The following is a 25,323-nucleotide window of genomic DNA, read 5'->3' on the forward strand; positions in this document are numbered from 1 at the left end:
TGGCTGTCTGATTTTGCTTCCCTGTGTGGGCGCTGGTTGTCCTGCGCGCCCTGTGCTCTACCTTCAGGCACCGGTTACTGTGTGGTGACGTCGTGCCGGTGACCGGATGGCGCTGTGTATGAGGAGGCTCCGAGGGGCCCCGGCGCTTGGCGGCAGGTGGAAGAGCGGAGTGAGGGGAGCCGGGGGAGCGGCCGTGAGACTCCGGGAAGGGAGCCGGGTGAGTATATATGGGCAGCACAGAGGGCTGTGTGTCGGTGGGAATGAGGCAGCAATGTGCTTTATATGTTTATATAGAGACGGATAACTGTACACGTGACACACAGACTCCCACTTCCTGTGTGCACTCCCATACTCAGAGGGCGCTCCAATACAAACTGCAAATCAGAGGGCATCTAAATCCAAGAGAAAACATATATTGCAGCTTTCCTGTCCTTGTGGGGACTTCAGATGTTTCTATTTGTTTTCACCAGGTGACAACACTTCACCTTCTGTACAGTGTGTAGAAGCAGCGTTGTCACCCCAGGCTGCTTGCTTCTCATTAAGGCTGGGTTACCACGAATGCGGCTGTCAGCAGGGGTCTGGTGCGTCCCTGTTCTCCATTTCAGGAACAAATCAGGCCTGAATTCAGATCTGAAACGGTGCCAAAGACACACAGGACCCCTGTGCAATCCGCTCTGCAGCCCCTCCAGAGATGTGTGAACCGGATCCATTGAGAGCCGGTGTCCTGTCAGAATATGTAACATAAGTGACGTTCTCTGGGAAAAAATGCTTACTGCGCATGCACCATGCGTTCCAGCATGGTGGCTATGCGGCCAATGGGTTTCCTAATGTGACAGAACAGAAAGGCGTCGGCGAATATCTTCTTACACCCAGGAAAATCTTCAATTTCACACTTATTTTACCAATAAACTCACCTTATATCCTAAAACACAAGATTCTGTTTTTATTATTCTAGTATTACAGTATATACAGCGAACAAGACTGCAGGCAGAAGGTGGCGACGGCCATCTTGGTACACCCCGCACTGCTCAGCACCAAACTGATTATATAGTGCATATGAATAGAATGGGTAACTGCGCTAACCTCTAGTGTATGGGGGTAGTGTAACCCCACTCTGTAATCTGCACCAATATATGTTTAATGGGTAAGATTATACTCCTATCCATATATCACTCATAAAGTGCATATAGTGTTCAAAAGTATTAGAAGTGCATCGTAGCTGGCTGATACCATAAATAGTGTAAAATCTGATAAAATACTATTATATAAAAATATCATCAGTTTGAACATTCACAATATCAATAAATTCATAAATAGTTTCAAAAATGTCCTCTATAATTTTATATTATTTATTCCGAAGACGTCACATCTGACGAAACGCGTCAAGTTGGTACGCACGCTGCCTCGCTCTGAGCCCGACGGTGCACACCGAGATCCCACTTCCGGGAACGGCAAATTCACCTACAGACACGGTAAAGTAGCCGCGAGGCTGGATAGTGTCTAGCAAAGGGCAGGAGCGGACATTTTATACAGATCTTGTTCAGCATGAGTTTTTGCCCACGTCTTGGAGTGATATTTTAAACACAAGAGTGCACTTTTGTTTTTGGAGTTTTTTTAATAGAAATTTGGAGTGTTTTTAAACACCATTGATGTTTCGTGTAATATTTTAAAATAAAGGAGTTTTTTTTTAACATTCTGCACGATGAGGAGCTCTCTGCTTTTTATATCCTGAGCTATAAGCCATATCCAGAGGAGGAGCTCCTTACCTTCCAACATCCTGGACCACAAGCAATATCCAGCGGATCCTTGCCATATATAGGAACCTGGAGTTAACAGACCAAGCGCAGATTGATTCTTGCTGGTGTATGCCAACAGGAATCCACAACATCTGGTAAGTGAGCCATCTTACCATACAGCACTCGAGGTGATCAGTGAAGGGTCACACCATCACTATTACAGCATGGCATTGCACTGAAAGGACTTTTTTGCACTACTGCACTTTCTTCTTCATCTACAGCACAATATAATGAACTTTTTATAAATTATAGAGGACATTTTTGAAACTATTTATGAATTTATTGATATTGTGAATGTTCAAACTGATGATATTTTTATATAATAGTATTTTATCAGATTTTACACTATTTATGGTATCAGCCAGCTCCGATGCACTTCTAATACTTTTGAACACTATATGCACTTTATGAGTGATATATGGATAGGAGTATAATCTTACCCATTAATTAAACATAGATTACAGAGTGGGGTTACACTACCCCCATACATTAGAGGTTAGCGCAGTTACCCATTCTATTCATATGCACATAACTATTCCATGGTTATTTGAACTTGCAGCTTACCAAAATAATTGAGATTATTATACCAGTGGCGCAAGTGAATTCCTATACACGTTGATTATATAGTGAAATAGACTATTTAACTCGGTCGCTGTGAAATAGTCTATTTTAATATATAAGGTGAGTTTACTGCTAAAATACATGTGAAATTGAAGACTTAGCTGGGTGTAAAAAGATGTCCGCTGCTGCCTCCTTGCTGTCACATTATGAAAACGATTGAAACGGATAGCATCCATGTTGGAACGCATAGAGCATGCAAAGTAAGCAATTTTTTCTGCATTGTCCCTTCCATTTTCTGATAGGTAGCGGTATTCTGATAGAACACCAGGCACACTCTCCTGTCATACGAATTGAAACCCACATCCAATTCACATAAGTGTGAACCCAGCCTGAGGCTGCAGAATAGACTCCTTCTCTGTAAACTACAGAACACCAACCAAAAATAAGAAAACGAATGCAGCCGCCACATCTAAGGACTGGTAAGCTGTGAGGTATTACATCTTTGGGCTTAAATACATTTGAAAGAGCAACCCACCGATTAAAGTTAACCACTCGACCAACAGAAGATTTACCCCCTTCATGACCAGGCCATTTTTTTTTTGCGATATGGCACTGTGTTCCTTTAACAATTGCGTTGTCGTGTGATGCTGTACCTAGATAAAATGTATTTCCTTTTTTCCCCCCACAAGTAGAGCTTTCTTTTGGTGGTATTTGATCACCTCTGCGGTTTTTACTTTTTGTGCTATAAACAAAAAAGACTGACAATTTTGAAAATAAACAATATTTTTACTTTTTGCTATAAAACATATCCAGTTAAAAATTTAGGCCAACATGTATTCGGTTACATATTTTTTGGGGGAAAAAAATCCAGATTAGTGTATATTGATTGGTTTTTGCGCAAACTATAGGATATTTTTATGACATTTTTATTTATGTCTTACCAGTAATGGTGGCGATCAGCTACTTATAGCGGGATTGCGGCAGACAAATCAGACACTTTTGACCGTTTTTTGGTAACCAGTGACACTAATACAGTGATCAGTGCTAAAAATATGCACTGTTACTGAACTAATGACACTGGCTGGGAAGGGGTTAACAGGGGCAATCAAAGAGAGTTAAATGTGTTCCTAGGGAGTGCTTTCTAACTCTGGGGGTAGGAACACAGGATCACTACCTTCCCTTCTCACAGAATGGCGATCTGCCTTGTTTACATCGGCAGACCACCATTCTGCTTCTCTCGAACGATCAGCGGATCCCAGACCCAGAAGTCCAAAATCATGTACAGGTATGTGATTGTGTACAGAGCGCCCCCTTGCCACCATATATGTACTGTATACGGCTGGCAATCGGTTAAGGGGGAACTTTTGTCAGTACTTCTCATATGGATCACTGGAGTGCAGTTTATTCTGTTCTCCTGTGGCCCATTTTCAGCAGACAGCGAGCTAAAATCTGCTGACAGCTGATATCACAGAGCCGGTCCTGGCTCCAGATCGATTCCAACTTTACAGTGGGGATCCACCCAGGTGCCTGGACCGACATTTGGCTCAGTCTCCCAGCGAACAGCTGGAAGACTGAGCCAGCTGCTTCCACCCACTCCACAGTCCGGCGCTCCAGTGAGTGCTGGAGGGACAGAGCAGATGACTGACAGTCAGCTGCTCTCTGAAGATCGAGGATCAAGCGATCGGTGGTCTTTGATCGCTCGGTTCCCAGTCTTAGAACTGACGGGAGACAGATGTAGCAACAGCGATGTTGTATCCACCGAGGTGAGTAATCATTTTTTTTTTTTTTCCCCACGACTCCATACTTTTCTGTTTAGCTGTTCAAAAATTGTAACATTAAAGGCAGGCATCTGGTGACAACTGTCACTATTTCAAGTGTGTTTATGACAACCAAACTTTAACTCTGAGCCCAGGTTCACACTTGTGCGATGCAGACACTGTATGTGATTCACACAGGAATTGCACCACATTCCTGAGCACAGCACATGTGATGTCTGTGCAGTGCGATTTGAGCCATACATCTTGTATAGCTCAAATTGCATCACATCCGCACCAAAATGGTGCAGGACCTTTTTTTTTTTCCCCCGCACGTGAATTGATGTTCACACCTATGCGTTGTGATTCTGGCAATCGCACTGCATTTTGCAATCTGTCTCGGGGTGTCAATTAACAAACATTGATACTCGCAGTAGATCGCATGGATGCCGTGTGATTACAATGCGTAAAACGCAGAGGATTTACTGCGTTTCTCGCATTGCAGAAGTGTGAACCAGGGATTACTGAAGGAACTTACTGGAACTGAAGGCAATAATTGAGATGTGGCAGGCTTTTTATTTTACATAGTGAAGCTGAAAAAATAGATTTTTTTTATACAGACTTCCCTTTAAAATCAATTTCTTGAAGTACATCACGGGACACAGAGCCATAAATCATAACATATGGGTTATATAGCCACCTTTAGGTGAAGGACACTGGCAACCAATTAGAAAATATGCCCCCCTATGTAACCCCTCCCACACAGGAAGTACCTCAGTTTTGTAGCAAGCAATAAAGACCCCATAGAAGAGGGGAGACACCTCTGTTTCTCGTGATGTACTTCAAGAAATGGATTTTATAGGCAAGTCTGTATTAAAAATTCAATTTTTCTTTTCATACAAATAAATGAAAAAGAGAGCGCACGGCCGCCCTAGCAGAATATCACTTTATTAAAAATTACAAGCAACACATTGAAAGAAACTCACATGGGGGAGTTCAATGCAAGCATGTAAAATGGTAGTGTGCCATCGATATCCCTCTCCTGGATCGCCACGGACAGCTTACACCTCCAACACCCCCATCCCCAGTAAATTATTTCCGGGTTCTCCTATGTCAGCCACCGACCTGGTGTGCTGGAGTGCGCATGTGCTCGGACCAGCCGGTGCTGCCCTCAATGAAGTGAAGGGAACTGTCAGAGAGCACAGGCGGAGGGGGGAGAGAACCGGACAATTCTTTTCGTACACCACGGGAAACCGAGCCATAAATCATAACATATGGAATGGGCCAAAGCAATGCATCTGAGGGGAGGGGGACACCAAAAAATACCACCATCCGACCACAAGAAGTTTTACACTGCTGCCTGCAGAACACTGCGGCCAGATGCAGATTCCTCCTTGGTCCCAACATCCATTCGATGGAAACGAGTGAACTTATGCACCGACAACCGGGTCTCGGGCTTGGAAATCTGAGCCATAGAGGCACCTAACTCTCTTGTAGAATGTGCCTTTACAGGAAAAGATGGAACCTTCCCCTCTAAACCATACGCCTAGGTAAACCCTTGCGAATCCAATGAGAAATCATAGACTTAGATGCTGCCAACCCTTCCTGGTCCCTTCTGGCAGCATAAACAAGCTCTCGGCCTTACCAATCTGAGCTGATTTCTCTAAGTAAGACTTAAGTTCACGCATTACATGAAGAGAATGCAAAAACCTTTCCTCTGAGTGAGGATCTGGAAAAAAGGAAGGTAGTATAATGTCCTGATTCAAATAAAAGGTGGACACCACCTTGGGCAAAAAACCTGGGTGTGGACGTAGAATCGCCCTATCTTGATGGAAAATCAAGAACGGCTCTTTACAATAAAGAGCTGCTAGTTCCGATACCCTTCTTAGCCCAAGTTATCGCAATCAAAAAGACCATTTTTTTGGTCAAAAGAACCAGGGGAACCTGCCCCAGAGGTTCAAAAGGCTGTTTTTGGAACACTGCCAACACCAAATTTAGGTCCCAAGGACACAATGGGGGTTTCACAAATGTAACATTACCCGGGCGAAGGTATGAACCAATGAATGGGAAGCGATCGGTTCCTAGAAGAATATCGATAAGGCTGAATTTTGCCCTTTAATAGTGCTCAAGGCTAATTTCATATCCACCTCTGCTTGAGGACTATGAGGAGGGTGCAATGGGCCTAGAGAGGAAAAGGAGACTTCAGCTGTCTCTAAGGGAGGAAATTTGTGTCCAGACTGCACCATTTCAGTAAGAAACTGAACCAACAATCTCTGGGTTTGAGAGGCTGACAGAGACTCCTCTGACCGTGACTCCCCAGAAGTGGAAACCTCAGCTTGACCCACTATAGGGTCCTCATCAGCTACTTCTTCCACATCCTCTGCCCAATCCTGAACTGAATTCAGGGGGTGGCCCAGGTGAGGGGGATCTATCACGTTTCTTCCCTCTTAGTAATGCTGCAATCATGTCAGCAATCTTATCCTCAAGGCTGGCTAATGCCAAGGCCAAATTGTCCTTAGTTACGTAGGTTGCGGCAGAAGCACCTGGGGTAGCTACTATGCCTGACAACCGTAATGGCTCAGATTGGCTAGTCGCCTCTGACTGTTCAGGGGGAGTAGACACAGAGGAAGCATGGCTAGGACCTTCAAGTTCTGACGGTGGCATCACAGTGCTCCTTCCAACTGTGCCCCCCCCCCCCAGCCCTCTTTGGGGCAGACATTGCGTTATAGCAAGACAAACTTGGGGCACACAGTACTGATTATCCTAAGATACAAGACCTGTTTGTGCCAGTAAACATACACCCACAGGGACTCACGCAACCCAGCTGCTGCTGCTCTATGTCCCCTTCAGCCTCAGCAGAGGCTAGCGTGTTGGAAACGGTTCCTTCTAAATTGCGCCCATTTATGCTGTACTGTGCATGTGTGGCGTGCTATGTGGCGTCCACGTGCACATCAGTTGCATTTTAACACGCCCTGCGTGTGGCGTACGCCTGTACTTAAAGGCGAAGATTTTCACACGCGAATAGGCCTTCGCCACAGACACGCTATCAGGGGAGGAGACGAACATGCGGGCGCTTCTGTGCCAATTTTGCTTATCACCGCTGATACCTTTCAGGTGATCAGCCCAGGGCAAGAAATCCGAGTGATAACCATGGGCAAAGAAATAATGTTTAAACAAACTTTGCATCATCCCGCAACTGCACAAGCTCATATAATTACAATTGATCTAAATGGCACATTTAATCCCTAAGGAAAAGCCAGAGCTTTCAACAAGATGTATTGCATAGCTTAACATCCACAGTCTCTTGCACACATTGGTTTGTCACAACTGTAACGGAACCACGGCCCACACTGTGTTTGTGGGCTTCCGTCAGTATACGGCTTCCTCCAGTCTTGAACATGGATATCAGATATTCTAGCCGCCAGAAATAGAATTAACCTGAACTAGTTATCTAGCCATCTGGACAGAAACAATATGGGAGTTCATTAACAATGGTACAGACGGGCGTAACGGAAAACACATCACACAGACAATAGGAAGAGACCACCAGTGACAGACTGTCCGTCTCGAACATTGAAGAACATGGAACAGAGGCCAATGTGATTAGCGCTTTCAATGAACATGTTCAGAATAAACAGGTTTAGGAATAGTCTTCGTATATTTCTTGAAATATATGGTTGATAAATATTACTGTCTCATTTGAAGTAATCTAAACCATATTCTCAGTGTCTATTTAGTCTTTCACTCCCAGTGACAGTGAGTACCGTTAGATACCTCTCAGGTAATCAGCACAGGGTGAAAACAGTGTGTTGAAAAAACAAGCACAGAAATAATGCTTAACAAGATGTAATTTGCCTAGGCTTTAACATTCATAGTCTCATGGAGAGTCTCACATAACACTCGGTCTCTGTTATCTTTTTAAGCGGAACAGTGCATAAAATATTTACAACCTGCAATTATGCCAGCAATTTTAACCTTCAAGGTTTGCTGTATGTATGTGTAAATATTTTAAATTGGACTCACCAGTCCTGCTGCAGGATTCTGTTTTGAAACAGAAATCCAATCTTCACCCATCATGGCGAGCTTTGTCTTTGAGACCTTCAAGGACTGGGTCTCCTTGTTTTAGAGGGGCCACGGCCTTGGACCTGTAGGGCACCCTGCACGGAGCGCCTTTGGGGTTTGGTATTCCAAGGATCTGGATCCCAGGGTCCAGCACCTAAAAAGGACAGCATTACAGGAAAAACCTTGTATCTGCTTCCCGAGGCTCAGGTACCATCTTTTTAGCCCATTGACTGTTTTAGATGGATCTGGTAGCTAACCCCTTAGATTCAGTGATATTTGATCGGGGTATGTAGTATATCTTTCTTCCCTGAAGAGAAATGTGGAGAGACTCTCTCCACTGCGACCATCACCTTTAGACACTGGCGAAAAAAACTGAAATACTTCCTGTGTGGGAGGGGTTCTATAGGGGGGCATCCTTTCTGATTGGTTGCCAGTGTCCTTCACCTAAAGGTGGCTATATAACCCATATGTTATGATTTATGGCTCTGTGTCCTGTGATGAACGAAAGAAAAAACACCAGTCCATCCAGTTCAACATATGGGGTGTTTGTGTGTTTGTTTAGGTCAATAGTACATTGTATACCCCTGTATGTTGTGGTTAAGGTGCCCATCTTATATTTTCTTAAAACTATCGATGCTCCTCGCTGATACCACTGCTTGTGGAAGAGAGTTCCACATCCTTACCACTCTTGACGGTATAGAACCCTTTACGCAGTTTAAGGTTAAACCGCTTCTATTCAAATTTTAGCAAATGGCTGTGAGTCCTTTTGTATTCTCCCCTTTCACTGAACAGTTTGTTCGCTATGCTAGGGTCACCAGTAAGGTATTGTACATTGATATCATATCCCTTCTCAAGGGTTTTTTCTCCAGACAAAAGAAGTTCAATGCTTGCAGTCTTTCCTCATAGCTGAGATCCTCCAGCCCCTTTATTAGCTTTGTTGCCCTTCTCTGGGCTTTCTCCAGTTCCATTACCTCCTTCCTGAGGACCGGCACCCAGAACTGGACGGCATACTCCAGATGTAGCAGGACCATAGTCCGAATTATTGTTTTATCTCTGGAGTGAATCTACTATGACCCCCAGGTCCTTTTCCATCTTTGATTTCCCCAAAGGCTCTCCCCCTAGTGAGCAACTTGCGTTCGTATTTCTGGCACCCAAATGCATTACCTTACATTTTTCAACATTAAACCTCATTTGCCATGAAGATGCCCATCCTATTATTTTATTCAGGTCGTCCTGTAAGATTACCACATCCTACGTAGAAGTTATTGCCCTGCCTAATTTAGTATCGTCCACAAATACGGAGATTAAGCTGTTTATCCCATCCTCTAGGTTGTTTATGAATAAATTAAATAGGATTGGTCCCAGGACTGATCCTTGGGCGACCCTATTTTTTACACCCGACCATTCCAAGTACTCCCCATTTATCACCACCCTCTGGACTTGCCCCTGCAGATAGCTTTTAATCCAGGTGAAAGGGTGGTAAGGAGGTAAGTGGCGCTACCAAATATAGGTCAAAGGATACAAGAGAAAATATGTATATATGTGTCCGCGCTGTAAGAACCTATTGCCAGATGTGTTCAAATAATACTTAAGTACATAAAATAAACATCAAGTAAATACTTCTACATAATGTGCTGGATAATATACACCAAAAATGGACATAAATAATATGCTGAATTAATACCCAAATAAGTGACTGATAGTGGTAAAAGGGAAGAGACCCTTTTATAGAAATAAAGTGCATTTATATATAAGGTGACTAAGCGTCTCTGGTATAAATTATACAATGTATCAAAAATCATCGGTAAGCCAAAAAGGTGCAAATGACAATCAAGGTGCAAATATAAAGTGCTTCTGTGACTTTATATGCGTATACTCTGTACAGAGCGAACCCAAAGAGAGGGGCGGGTGCAAGTGAATACTACTCAGTATCCAAACTAATACAACAGTGGTTTTTTAAAAAAGCAGGTAATGAATGGTGCAATGAGATGCGATTCCAAATCGCATGCGTAGCAAAGGAGGTGGAAAATTACAGAGAGATATATACAATAAGGTGTCTATCGCTTTTATAAAGTTAGGTATGATTCTCCAAAAAAATTTATTATAATGGTCCCAATCGCACAACAAAGTGCTCCAGTGCAGGTTTTAAATCTGTGCACCTATATTAATAATAGTCCAAATTGCACGACAAAGTGCTCCAGTTCAGGTTTTAAATCGGTGCAACTTCACATCAGAGGTGTATTTCCAGTGACTCTTCAAGGGTGGCCGGTGTGTTGGGTCAAGGTGCTCCCCTCACTCCCAGGACCGCACTTACCAGAAGGGGGAACCCCTACAGGGGTAATAGGCCTATACTCCAAAATGGATGTGGCTCCTATGCCCCTCAAAGGTCACCACTTGGTTCCTCTGATTATGACATCAATGGGGATCCTATCACCCTTGGATAACTGGGAACACCACTGGGGATCCTGTGGTGTATACTCTCAATGACCAGGTATAGCCCGGTTGCACCTCAGATCATAATCTCTCCTCCATTATGATCTGAGGTGCACCCGGACTATACCTGGTCATTGAGAGTATACACTTTTATGATACACACAGTTATGATACCAGTTTGACAGTTTAGTTAAGAGCACGAGTGTGACAGTTATCATTTAAACGCCATAAACGTAAGGCTAAGTTCACACTGGCATTATAAGCAGGTGTTTGAGAGGCGTTAACGTCCCTCAAACACCTATGCAAATGATAACAATGGACAGCACATAGTGCTGTTCACGCTATCAAAACATGAAGCATCAGCGCCGCTTCAACATTAAAAAGCCTCATGTCGAGTCAAGAGGCATTTAAAGCCTTTCAATGTCTTCCATTCAAGTCTATGGTAACGCTTCGCAAACGCTCTGGCAGGCAGTTGCGGGGCGTTGCGATTAGTTTATTAACTGTAATTGAATAGGCATATGTGTAGCACTTTTAATGCGCCTTAACGCTCATGAAATGCTTCAAAACTGCCCATAGGCCATTGGGGAGCATTTTTACTCATCATTAATGTCAGTTTAACGCCCATACTAAAGCTCATTAAAGCGAGTCTAACGCTGATACTAACGCTATAGAATCGTTTGTTAAGCGTTAGAAATTTAGTCAAGTGTGAACAAGCCCTGTGTTTGTAAACTATTAATTGATGGTCTTAGTTCCACTTTAACCACTTCTGGACCACCCTTTAGAGGATTTACTGCTACAGGGCAGCCCGTGTGTGTGTGTGTATAATAATCACTGTATTAGTGTCACTGGTTCCCACACAGTGTCAGACTGTCCTCTGCAATATAGCAGTCCCGCTATAAGTCGCTGATCGCTGCCATTACTAGTATAAAATAAATAAAAATTCCATAAATCTATATCATAGTTTGTAGACGCTATAATGTTTGTGTAAACGAATCAATATACGCCTATTGGGATTTTTTTTTTTTTTACCGAACACGTAAACATATTGGCATACGTTTTATGAAGAAATTTGATTTTTATAATTTTTTTTTATATATTTTTTTTTTTTTTGGGCGTGTTTTATAGCATAATGTAAACAATATATATATATTTTTTTTTTCTTTCTTTTTATTATTTTTTTATATCTTTTGTTTTATACTGCAAAAAATAAAAGCTGCAGAGGTGATCAAATACCATTAAAAGAAAGCTCTATTTGTGGGGGGAAAAAATGACATGACTTTTATTTGGATACAGCTTTGCATGACCGCATTTGTCAGTAAAAATAATGCAGTGCAGATTAGAAAAAAAATGGCCTGGTAATGAAGGGGGGTAAATCTTCTGGAGGTCAAGTGGTTAAAGCAGAACTAAACCCTCCTATCCTTTTCAGCTAAGGAAGCTGCCATGTTAGTATCTGATCTTCAACTGCCATGGTGCTGCACATGTGATCAGTCATGATACCAACCATTTGATGGTTTGACAGTTTAGTTGGGAGCAAATGGGATAGTTGGCTCAATTCACACTTGGTGTTTTGGGATCATGGCAGAATTGCTACAATTTTGACCGTGATCTCAGAACGCACTACAATCACAAAACGCAGGTTCAGGTGCCAGTTTTTTTTCAATTTTAGTTTTGCAGAGTGCGACGGTAGTCACTGGGAGTGAAAGACAGACACTATATGTGGGGCCCTTGGAGTAATGTTACTTTGGATTCAAGTCCATGCCTCCCCAGGACACACAGACTCTGGGCCCGGTGGCCATGTTGGAAGCCTGAATGGCACGTTGTCCATAAGGACTGCTCCACACATTCAGACTCATGGTAGATGCTAATGTCATCACCTTAACCACCTGTCTTCCACACATTGGTAATTGTGCTACTGTATATACTCTAGTATAAGCCGACTATCTCAGCACATTTTTTATGCTGAAAAAGCCCCCCTCGTCTTATACTCGAGTCACTTACCTGTTCTCTCTGGGGCTGACAGAACGTCAGCGGTGGCCGGCCCGACATGTACACTGCGCATGCGCCACTCGGGAAAGCCCGTTCGCACTCGGCCATTCTCGGGCAGACGGCACATGTGCAATGATGTGTGGCGCCATTTTTAAATGTAAGGCGCCTCAGGGATGGGTAAGTAAGACCTCTGCGCAGCCTCTGCATATCCTGCACCATGCCCCCAGCCCATGCATCTCCTGCACCGTGGCCGCAGCCCCTGCATCTCTTGCACCATGCCCGCAGCTTCTTCCTCTCCTGTACCATGCCCGCAGCTTCCCCTGGTATCTATTTTTGAAATTTACCAGTAGCTGCTTCATTTCCCACTCTAGGCTTATACTCGAGTCAGTACATTTTCCCAGTTTTTTTTAGGTAAAATATGGTGCCTCAGCTTATATTCGGGTCAGCTTATACTCGAGTATATAGGGTAATTTATTCACCTATTGTTTCTGTCTGGTGGCTAATTAGATTAACTCTTGGAGGATCCTTTATGATGGGATTAGCCTTGTATCAGCTGTACCTCATTATTTAACCATTGTGTGATGTTATGGATAAATATTTGGGTCATTGTTCATGTAGTGAATGACCTACTTCTCAAGTGTATAAAACACCTGTATTCTTGTCCAATAAACCAGTTCACCCCCAGCATTCAGTCTCGACTAATATCTGTGGGGGAAAGCTATACCTGCTTTTGATTATCACTATTGGGAAAGTCTACTTTTTTTCCTACCGAGACCAGAGTTACGACAGCATTAATTGCTACTAGGGGGAAAAGGACATCTCTGGGGACGAGACCCATGCTCCTACCCGGGTGGCCGCCACACTGAGATTGTCGCGCAATTTATTGGGTGGCAATCGCAGCATATTACATTGGGTAAAACTTGCTGCCCAAAAAGGAGCTTCTTTTGGGCATCAAGCTTCATGCGCTGTGATTTGCTGTGAGTGTGATGGTGCAATTTAAAAAAAAATGGCACTTGAATCTGCATTTGCGATTTTGCCGCAATTCCAAAAAGCCAACTGTGAATGGAGCCTTGCACTCCCTGCACATGCTAAACTGACTGAGTTTAGGGCCAATTCACACCAGTGTAAAATGCAGATCAGTAGAAGGACATCTGAAAAACAATATCCAATGTGTCCTATTCACACCATAACACTGCACATGCATGTCAATGGACGTCAGAACGTGTGTCAATGGATTTTAGCACGAGTTAAAACCCGACTGAAATGAATGGAAATGTACATGCATTTTCCATACATTTTGGCACAAGTCCGTGTAAATTGGCCATTTGGGCTCACTTACACAGGCAGAAAACACTGCATTTGTTGTGCACAGCATATAGTTTTGTGCGCATCTAAACACAGCTCTATAGTAATTGATCAGCTTCTACACACAGCTGCGTTTACTTGCATAACGTGTACATGTGAAGTCATTGAGTAGAATGAAGGAAGAATTGTTCGTGCCTAAACACAAATACTTTAGGCATGTGTTTTACACAGGCTGCTCTGTGTGCTTTTAAAGAACTAAAGTCCCGCTTTCAAACACTGCGAGCAGGCAGGCTCCTTAGTGCAGAGGTGGCATGTAGTGTCTATGTTGCAATAGAAGAATCCTACCTGCCTGCTTGCTATCTTCTTTGTTTGAAGCGCTGTGCACACTTCCCGGATGCACTGTACTTTTTCCACATATTTTGTTTTGTTACAGCCTTATTCAAAATGGATTAAATTCATTATCTTCCTCAAAATTCTACAAAAATACCCCATAATGACAACGTGAAAGAAATTTGTTTGAAATCTTTGCAAATTTATTAAAAATGAAATATGAAACAGGATGCACCTGAGCTCAATTTTGAGTGTCATGGCAAAGGCTGTGAATACTTACGGTATGTACATGTAATTTTTTTTTTTTTTTTTTTAACAAATAGATTTTTCTTTTATTAAACATATAAACAGAACAAATAATTACAGCTACATTACATTACTCTGCACAAAAACAAAACAAAACAGAACAACAACAAAAAAAAAAAAAAAAAAAAAAAATATTTTTAATAAGTTCCTACTTCTGTCATTATGGAACAGGTGACATTGGCACGCCTACAGCATCAATCCAAGCTGACCACACTTTATCAAATTTTTTTGGGCAATTCCTACTACCGTATGTGAAACGGTAGAATGGAAGTGTCTTAGTAACGGCAGCTATCCAAGTTGATCGGGTGGGAGGTTCGGGTAGCTTCCATCGCAAAAGGATTTCTCTCCTAGCGTAAAACAAGGTATACATAATGCACATTTTATCGTATCTATCCCCTCCCACTTCTGTAAGGTTACTCAATAGAGTTACCTTTGGGTCCAAAGGAATCGTAATGTCAAAAATTTCCCCAATAGTATCCGTCACGGCCTTCCAAAAGGTTGCCAGCTCCGGACATGACCAAACTACATGTATAAAGGTACCAATTCCATGCCCACATCTGGCACACGAGGGATCTTTCATAGGATATATCCTAGCAAGACGTTGCGGCGTATAGTATGCTCTGTGTAAGAATTTAAGTTGTATAAATCTATCCCTAGCCGCTATCATTGAGGGGATATAATTATTAACCGAGTCCTCCCAATCTTCAACCGTCAGGTCAGGGATATCGTCCTTCCATTTATTATAGATTTTCTCAAGAGACCGACCATGATCTGTTGAAAGTATAAAGTATATAGCAGAGAGAGTTTTCCCTATTACCTTGAACGTTAACATTTTCTCCAAAGGGTCTTATTCCAAGATAACAGGGCCTTGAAACTGAGCCCGCATAGCATGACTAAGCTGGTGGTAACGAAAAACCATAGTGGGAGGCAATGAGTAGGTATACTGGAGTGCGTCAAACCCTAGAAGTCTTCCATCTTTAATAACATGTTTCATGGTGACAATCCCTCTGGCAGCCCATACCTGGGGTTCAGGAAGTTGGTACAAATGTAATAGATTAGGATTACCCCACAACGGAGTGTGGGGGGATATATGTAGAGGTGCATTATATATCACCCGCGCCCGAGTCCATATCCGCAGCACCGTCTTCATCAGACTGGTTATTTGAGGATGTGCCCGTTCACCCCGGAAAACCAGATTACTAAGGGCCGCATAGGAACCCAGCAATGCTGCTTCTAGTGTAACTGCGGAGTTAGTTTTGGGTTGGGAAAACCACCACCGGACCGTCACCAGTACAGCCGCCCAAAAGTACAGCTTAAAGTTTGGAAGCGCTAAACCCCCTCTTGCAAGTGGGAGATATAACGTACGCTTTGCGACTCGTGGAATACGCCCGGCCCATACAAAGGTTGTTACCAAACTGTCTAATCTCGAAAAAAAGTTTTTAGTCATATCGATAGGGGAATTACGAAAAAAATACAAAAATTTTGGAAGATAACTCATTTTTAATAAATTGATTCTACCAACCGGGGATAGGGGAAGCATGCGCCATGACGCACACCTTTTATTTAATTGTAAAACTAAAGGGTCGATGTTATTTTGCTGGTACACATCCAATGTTGGACCCACTTTGATACCCAGATACACCATATCCTGTACCCATTTCAACGGTGTCTGAGTATCAATTAAAGGTACCGATGGATGGAGTGGAAAGAGGACAGACTTAGACCAATTAATACGTATACCTGAAAAACGACCAAAAATGTCGAATAATTGTAGTGCCCTATGTAATGAAGTGGAAGCATCAGCCAAATAAATCAGGGTATCGTCTGCATACAAGGACAACTTCTCTTCAATGACACCCACTTTAATGCCTCGGACTTGTGGGTCCGCCCGCAACATAATCGCGAGCGGCTCCAGAGCCAAGGCAAACAAAGCCGAAGATAACGGACATCCCTGCCGGGTACCCCTCAATAGAGGGAATTTACCCGACAGCGATGAGTTAGTGCGGACCCTAGCCGTGGGGTTCCCATAAAGAAGCTTAATCCATGACACAAAGTTAGGGCCAAACCCGAAGCTGGCTAGGATCTTCCAAAGAAATGGCCACTCAACAGAATCAAATGCTTTCTCGGCGTCGAGGGAGGCGACCACACCTGCTCCCTCCCCCGACGCCAAGGCCATATGTGTAAACAATCTCCGGATATTGATATCCGTGCCCCGTTCAGGTATGAATCCGGTTTGGTCCGGATGAATCAAGTCTATAATAACACTATTAAGTCGAGTAGCCAAAATCTTTAAAAGGATCTTCCCATCTACATTTAATAAAGAAATAGGTCTATATGATGAACATAATGATGGATCCTTCCCTAATTTAGGGATGACGACAATAACTGCTTCGCTCATTGTTTTAGGGAGTTCCCCCTCGTTTAGAGATCCTACAAGAGTGGCTAATAGATGCGGGCCCAGAAGGTCCATAGGGGCCTTATAGAATTCGACAGGAATTCCATCCGGTCCTGGTGTTTTGTCCGGTTGTAAGGAAGCCACCACTTCCTGGATCTCCAAAAGAGTAATAGGGGCATCTAATTTGGCCCTATATTTATCGGTTAAGACCGGGAAGTCCACTACCTGCAAATAGTGATCTAATTCATCTCCTGAATAGTTAACCCTAGTATTATATAGGGCCTGATAATAATTAGTAAAATTGTGATTGATGGTTTCTTGATTAGAATGAAGAATGCCTGATTGATCCTGAATGTGTGCTATACTATACCCAGTTGTCTGTTCCCTAGAAATTTGCGCAAGCATTTTACCATTATACTCTCCTTGTACGAAAATACGTTGGGATTGAGAAAGGAGTTTTTTCTGTGTGATAACTGTACGTATTCCCATTACCTCCCTAATCAAAGTTTGAAATTGTGTATAATGAGTGGGGTCTCTAGTTTAAATATATACAAATTTTCCATATCTCTAGCCTCTTTTTCTTTTTGCAGTAAATTTATTCGCCTGTATCGTTGGATCTTCCCAATAGCTGTCTGGTAATACCCCCGGGTGCAAACTTTAAAGGCATCCCAGACCATAGCCACTGATGCCGTGCCCGGGTTTATCTCCCAAAAGGCGGCTATTTGAGGCGCCACTAGAGGGTTTATATCAGGATCAGAGATCCAATATCTGGATAATCGCCATAATCTATCAGAGGGGTTGCCAGATAGTTCCATATTTAGTAGAAGTGGAGCATGGTCAGAGATCCCACGAGGAAGAACCCGAATCTCCCGCACCCGAGATAAGAGTGGACCACCTGCAAACATTAAATCAATTAGAGAGAAGGATTTATAAGTTGCGGAATGGCAGGTATATTCCCTAGAGTAGGGATGGTGCCAACGCCACAGATCCGTCAGCCCATAAGTCTCTGCCCATTCGGCAAGATCCGTTTTGGTAGAAGAATCTCCAGTCATTCTATCCATTTTCGGGTTTGGAACCATATTAAAATCACCCACAATAAGTATGTTATCATTCTCGTATCTTGCAATTTCTTTCAAAATTTTATGCAGGAGCCTAACTGAAGCCGGCGGGGGTATATATAACCCTACCAGCAATAAACTAAAAGATGATATCTGCAGATTGAGCAAAACAAATCGTCCATCCGGGTCTAGGGAAACATCCAGTAATCTAAACGGAAAAGACTTATGGATAAGAATACTAACTCCACGAGCGTACGTAGAGAACGTAGAGTGGTAATGATGCCCAACCCATGATTTCTTGAGAGCTAGCGTTCGAGTACCCAGCAAGTGGGTCTCCTGAAGGACACATATATGGGGATTAAAAGATTTTAAATATTGGAACACTAAGGATCTTTTCTGCGGGGAATTCAAACCCCTAGTGTTCCAAGAAATCACCCTTAAAGAGTCCATATCCACTCATGAAACGGTGTATTAAAGGATAATGAATAAGTATTACAGTATTCCCCAGAACCCGGGTAGAAGCTGCTCCATTTGGTATTCATCTGCATTCTTAATAGAAATTTTGGTATATATAGATTTGTGTGCCAATACAAAAAACAAAAAAAAAAAAAAGGGAAGGAAAAAGTTAACTAATAATACAATAACAGAGTAATGTTCAAACATCCCCAACCCCCCCACCCCACCCATCTCCCCAAAATTGGAGAGGGTTTGTATCCCACCCACCGCGGACCTCATAGTCCACCCTAGAGGGTAAGTGTCAAAAAAGGCACTATATTACCCCCCCCCCCCCCTTAAGAAAAAAAAAAAAAAAGGGGAGAGGGGAGAAAACTCCGGCGTTCAAAAAGGACAAAAATAGTTATATATCAACTCACCCAAATATCGGATAAAATTTGGGAAAGTAAACTGTAAGAAAAAAAAAAAAAATACATATACATATATATTGTCACTAACCATATATATATTATAAATTATCACAATTTATCATGCATTACAGTTTTCCAGGAAGTCCAAAAAAAAAAAAAAAAAATTTTTTTTTTTCAAGTCCAGTCTTACTTATATGTCTCAAGCCAGGATAACACCTCTTTAGGGGAAGAAAAAAAACGCACGTGTTCACCATCTTGAACCCGCAATTTAGCCGGGAACAAAGTACTATATTTCAACCCCTTTTCTCTTAACTTAAAACGGGCTTGATCAAACGATTTCCTCTGACGTTGTGTTTCGACAGAATAATCTGGAAAAATAAAAAGTTTACCACCCTCGTATTTCACTTCACCCTGAGAGCGGGCCGCTCGTAAGACAGTGTCCCGGTCTCCGTAATGTAGGAACCTGAGAATAAATGTGCGAGGAGGGGAGCCAGGAGGGCCTCGTTTCACTGGTATCCGATGCGCACGTACCACTGAGAAAAAAGCAGAGAATTTAGCTTCTGGAAGGATGGACGGGAGTAAGTGCTCAATAAAGGTCACCGGGTTTACACCCTCTGACCCCTCCGGGAGACCAATAATCCGTAGATTGTTCCTGCGATTGCGGTTCTCTGCATCCTCTGCTCGTATCTCCAGCTGCTTAACCCTAGGTTCAAGCCGCTGAACATCTGAGTTGTAACCTTTCTGTACGTCCTCTACCCCTGAGACCCGCGTTTCCATCTCGGTAACTCTGTCTCGAAAAGTATCCATATCTTTACGGATGAGTCCAATCTCTGATTGTACACTATCAATTTTAGAGGTCAAGGCTGTCTTACAGTCTACTATGGCATGCATAAGTGTCTCTAAACTTGCAGGCGGCTCTGCGACCCTGATCGCTGTTGTCTGGTCTGTCTGAGATGCCATAGTTATTGTAGATTTGGACGGTGGGGTCACCGCTACAACTGCACGGCGTGTCTGTACACCCCCCTTATTTTTTGGCATTCCTCCCCCAAAAAAAAAAAAAAAAAAAGGGGGGGGGAGGAGAAGACAACACTCAATTCCTTTTCTTTTCCTTTCCTTTTCTTTTCCCCCTCCTCTCCCCTTCCCTAGAGTAATATGGCTAGGAGATTGGGAGGTTTAAGTCCATCCAGTCTTGATATCAATCTGCTATGTTAGTTTTATTGCATAAGTTGTGAATGAGTATAATTTAACTTTATAAAATTAGCGGTTCACTGCGTAAACATATGCTGTGTATAAAGAGTAAAAGATAATTGGAGTGACAAACTGACAAGCTAGCAGTATGCGGTGGAATGTGCTTAGATGCTAGCAGTGTGCGGTGGAATGTGCTTAGATGCCGGGGGGAAGCAGAGAAAAAAGGCATTTAAGTGAGTAGAAAGGAGGATATATCCAGCTTGACCATTACTCGCTGCTTTACTTCAACCAATCCTTTACTCATAGGATCCCAGCTTGTCAGTGTCCATTATTTATTTATTTTTTTTATAAATTTGCAAAGATTTCAGAGAAACTTTATTCACCTCATTAAAGCGGAGTTCCGGGCACAAAATCGATATTTTTTTTTTTTGTGCCCGTCCGCTTCTTCACCTTCACCTGAAAAGGAATTGGATAGTTAGGTTTTTTTTTTTTTAAAAACTCACCTTGTAATTGAAGATCGAAAATACTCACCTCAATGTACTTCCTCCCTCTGTGCCGCGGCTCCTCCGTCACTTCCTCCTTCGCGATGATTCCTGGGAGCTGAACGTCATCGCTCCCAGGAATCAATGCGACGGCACCGGCCCCGCTCGTCACTTCCGGGGCGACGCTGCATTCCCTGCTAAACAGCTTCTGGGCATGCCCAGAAGCTGTGGAGGAATGCGGCGCCGCTCCGGAAGTGACGAGAGGGGCCGGTGCAGGCGCATTCTGGGAGAAGAAGACGCGGAAGAGGATCGCGCCGGCTTCAGCTGCCCACAAGAGAGATGGAAACGCTGTGGAAGAAATTTTATAAGTAAGTATTTCTTCTTGCAGGTAAGTGCGAACCGGGACAGATCAGAGGCTAGCCATTGTGGAATGTGCTAGCCCTGACTGTCCCGGGGGTATGTTTATTGAAAAATGCTTTCTGTGCCCGGAACTCCGCTTTAATGGGGTATTGTTTGAAGAATTTTGAAGAAAATAATGAATTTAATACCTTTTTGTAATGAGGCTGTAACATAACAAAGTTTGGAAAAAGCGAAGCGCTGTGAATATTTTCTGGATGCTTTCTACATTCCGGGATTGCGCCTGTCTCCTGAAATGACTGCACTCCTGTGCATGTACAGAAGTGGGGTCATCTCGTGCCGGCCAATAAAGAGCCCAGCACCCGGTAGAAGATGCTAACAAGGGATAGGTAAGTATTGCAGGGTTTAGCACCTCTTTTAACTGTTTCCCAAAACACTAAAGGTAACAATAAAGGTATGTGAATGGTGATTTTTACCATTACTTGTTGGAGTGCTCCCAACTGAACTGTTAATAGCTGATCACATGGCAGCTTCCTTGGCTGTAAAGGATTGGAACGTTTAGCTTTCATTTACCCGTCTCCTAGCCGATCACATGAACAGCACCAAGGCAACTGCAGATTTAAATAGAGACTAAAATGGTGCTGTCTTTGACTGTGAAGAATAGGAGGTTTTAGTTCTTTTTTAGGGTAAACATTCCAAATTTGCACAGTTGCAGTGCTTGCTGAACAGCGTGTGTTTCACACTAATCTGTTTTAGTTGTTGCTTTTTTTTTTTTCTTTAGGATTAATTTTACAGAATTACTCCATACGCTTTTAAAGCCCTGTAATGCATTAAGTATTGTGCATTACCGCTAGCCCTGTACATGTCTGTGTCCTTTCCCATCATGTTTGCACTGCAGTATGTCTTTTAACCTGTATGTATGCTGGGCACATGTTCGTAAATTTACTGACAGCAACCCTGGTTGGCAGTCACATTTTGTATAAATTATATAATTCAGAGCGCAGTGTGCAGCCTGCAAAGTCCTGCAGAGAACACTTTTGTGTATAGGAGGGGAGTGCTGTCATGTGACACCCTCCCTCTTCCTCCTTGTATCCTTTTTTTTTCTGCTATTCATTAGGACAGGATTTCAGAGTCCTAAAGTCAGCGAATAATTTATAAATATTGAGTAAGAGGATTTAATAGAAAAGCTGTAATGTGGCCTGGCTAGACCATACCGCTACATCCGAAATGGGCTTCTAAGTTTACAATAGCCCCTTTTATCTGTCATATATAATTCTAGCTGAAACTCTGGTCTGATGTGTTTTCTTGCACTGTTATAACAACCTAAAGTTTATGTCTCTGCTTTCACTTGGTCACAAGTTAATTACATTTTATTCTGCCCTAGGTCCGCAATGTCATCTTGTACCGAGAATTGCGTCCCTTCCCCGGTACCAGCACTCCTGCTAGACGACCAGTACCTCCAACAGCCATTGTTCTTTCACCACATACAAGACCTTTGGGAATTGAACTGTCTTCTTTAACCTCTGAGCAGAACAGAGGTCTGCAGCAGCTAAAAGACATTATAATCCAAAGTAAACTACCTCCAAAACCAATTTCTCAGTTTTGTCACAGTGCTGAGCCCAGTGACTGCTACCATCTTGGCAGGGAGTGTGGGTATCTTAGCAGTGCACAGTTGGACTGTTTCAGAAGTCTCTTTGAACCTGGATTGTGCAGGACCCCTTACCAAGCTCTGGTATTTCCTACACCGGCAGCTCAAGAAGGTCTCTTGGAATTTACCCTCAGTGCCAAAACTAAGGGTAGTCAGGCTACCGGGAGTAACCAGCCCGATATGGAAGAGCATTTAGCGGTAATGCATGAGAAGCTGAGGGAGGAGGTGAGCCAAGACACAGGACTTGTAATTTAAAGCAAATAACAAAGCTTGCAACTGTCTAATGCCCTTAGAGTGACTGTCACCAGATTAAAAAGTATGTTTGCCTGTTCCACTGCCCCTATGGCAAGATTCACTTGAAAAGACTGCTGTCTTGGAAATGGCAGCGCTTATATGAACTGACCAATGAATTAGGGAGGACCTCAATTGCTTTAGGGGCCCAATGCAGGTAAACAGACCAAAACCTGGGTAATTAAGACTCCATATGCCATTAAAAGCTACATGCACATTGGTTCTATTAGGTTTAAACTCGGGCCTACAAAGTGTCGCACCAGTGGATCAGGGGTTCGCTGTCAGGCTCCTGCAGACAAGCCTTGCAGCTTTTAGTAAGTACCTTCAATACAGGCTGACTGTTTTCATTGAGAACTACAAGCCGTCAGCTGCAATGGCTGAAGGTATTGGTAGTTCTCTCATTCACAGATCACTGTGAATTCATGATGAGACTGTGTGGGTGGAGTCCTACATGGCTGTGCTATCTTCATAATCTGACAGCAGTTGCAGGAAGAAGATCCCCGGCCTGCTGTCACAGGCAGGAGGGGAATCAGGGGTTCAGGTTTGGAGCATGTTACATGTTACACCCAAGTGTTACACAACATGCTCTGAAAGGTGAACTTCTCTTTTAAAACAAAAATTTAGGGTATTGTAGTTTAACAGTCCTTAAAGAGTTTGTTACCCTAAAAAAAAAAAATTTATATATCTCTATCCTGTTCCCTTAAAGCATGTTATACAGCACTGTGCTTGTGCTGTTTCATTTGGCCCCTTGTAACACCTGAAAAACCTGGCTGATCCTGCCAGTTTCTACCCCCCCCCCCTCTCTTTATTTTTTTTCAAATTCTTTATTTATATAAGTCATACAAAAGAACAAACAAGTAACAAAAATTACTTCAAGATACAGTCAAAGGTATCAGTAAACAACAATCCCAGAAAGTGCATGACATCAGAGATAGAGTCTATAGTGGAAAACAGCATACCCGTAAAGTATCCATATGAGATCAACATTCCCGTTTTTTTCCAATCAGGTAAAGTATCACCAACTAAACTCAGGACAATCACTGCAATCGTCTCGAGACGTACTAGGGAGATGCAACATGTCTCACGCACATGGGATCTCAGACATCCAAAGGTGCTTCTATCAAACATCAGGAGAGAGAGAGTAGAGGGATAATTGCAAACATCCAGGGTAAAAGGAAGAAGGGTGAGGGGGTGAGTAGGGGGCGGGAAAGGAAAGCAGTGGGGGTAGCTCCGGCACTATGCCGGGAGACAAGGAGATGGAGCGTGAGGTGGGTAAGCAGGAAAGGCCAGTCAGGTTTCATCAGTGTCCTCCCGTGCGGGCGACTGCGTTGTCAATCACGGCTCCTGCCCCGAGGGCAGGCCCTGAAGTGCCATCCCCTCGTCAGAGAATATGAATACATTCCAGCAGGACCAAGTCTTGGAGTACTGTTCCTTCCTACCTTGTGCGGTGAGCACCAGGTCCTCCAAATCGTTCATCCACTTGACCCTCTGCAACCAGAGGGCAACCGTCGGGGAGAAGGGCTCTTCCAGCAGAGGCTGATACAAGATTTCGCAGCATCGGCAAGATGCCTAAACACAGAGCTTTTATAGCGTTTAGGAGCTATGCCCGTGCAGTGCAACAGGAAGAATGCCGGGTCATCGGGGACAGCCCGGTCCGTCATCAGTTGGGAGATGCGACGTACTTCGGCCCAGAAGTCCCGAAGCTTAGAGCAGTACCAGAAAACGTGGGACATGGTGCCCACTTCCTGATGACAACGCCAGCACATGTCGGACGTCTCCGGGAAGAACCGGTGCAGTCTGGCCGGAGTAAAGTACCAGTGTGTAAGGACCTTGTAATTGGATTCCTGTATCTTCGTGCAGATGGAAGATTTGAGGGAGAAACGGATCATATTTCGCCTTTGGGAGTCGGAGAACGTCTGGTTCAATTCCCTTTCCCATTCGAGAATTCCCGGTAGGGCAAAGTCCGCGGGGGGGTCCGAGATCAGGGCATAAATCTGCGAGAGGGCATGGGGCAAGTGGCCCTGTGTGGACAGGAGCTGCTCAAAGGGCGTTAGATCTCGCTCGAATGTCGAGGGGCCCCCCAGGCCTCTAAGGAAGTGAAGAAGCTGCAGGGCTTGCCACCTGAGCAGCCGAAATCTCCCACTCAGGGAAGTCAGCTGGGAGAGAGTCGGCCAGTCCGAACCCGAGACTAAATGTGAGACCTGGAAGATACCCTCCTTAATCAGGGCGCCGAACCTGCCGCTCTCACAACCAGGCCCAAACGCCGGATTCCCTAGCAGAGGGTAGAGCGGGCCTCTACCCCTCGAGAGACCCCTATCCGAGGCCGCCAAAGAGCATGCCTTAATAGTGGGCCCTATAGTAGGATGACACATTACCTCCGCAGGAACTCCCCTGGGAACAAGCGGGGCCCGTGGTAAATGTATAGGAAATAGGGAGCCCTCCAGGGCAACCCAAAGTTTCAGATCTGTGTGACGCGCCCAGTCAAGCCACCGGGAGAGCATGGCCGCC

General features: G+C 43.7%; 1 protein-coding gene across 1 annotated transcript in view; it reads left to right on the forward strand.

Moving 5' to 3' along the window:
* Positions 1-25,323, forward strand: part of LOC309560191 (uncharacterized protein C6orf136) — a 70,882-nt gene continuing 45,559 nt past the window's right edge. Inside the window, exons 1-2 of the mRNA XM_082263764.1 lie at positions 1-217; positions 22,261-22,749. Of these exons, the coding sequence (XP_082119890.1) occupies positions 107-217; positions 22,261-22,749 (600 nt within the window). The 5' untranslated portion in view covers positions 1-106. The remainder of the gene's footprint in view (positions 218-22,260; positions 22,750-25,323) is intronic.

Source organism: Pelophylax lessonae, assembly GCF_965119305.1.
Source record: "Pelophylax lessonae genome assembly, chromosome: 7".
Taxonomy (NCBI): domain Eukaryota; kingdom Metazoa; phylum Chordata; class Amphibia; order Anura; family Ranidae; genus Pelophylax; species Pelophylax lessonae.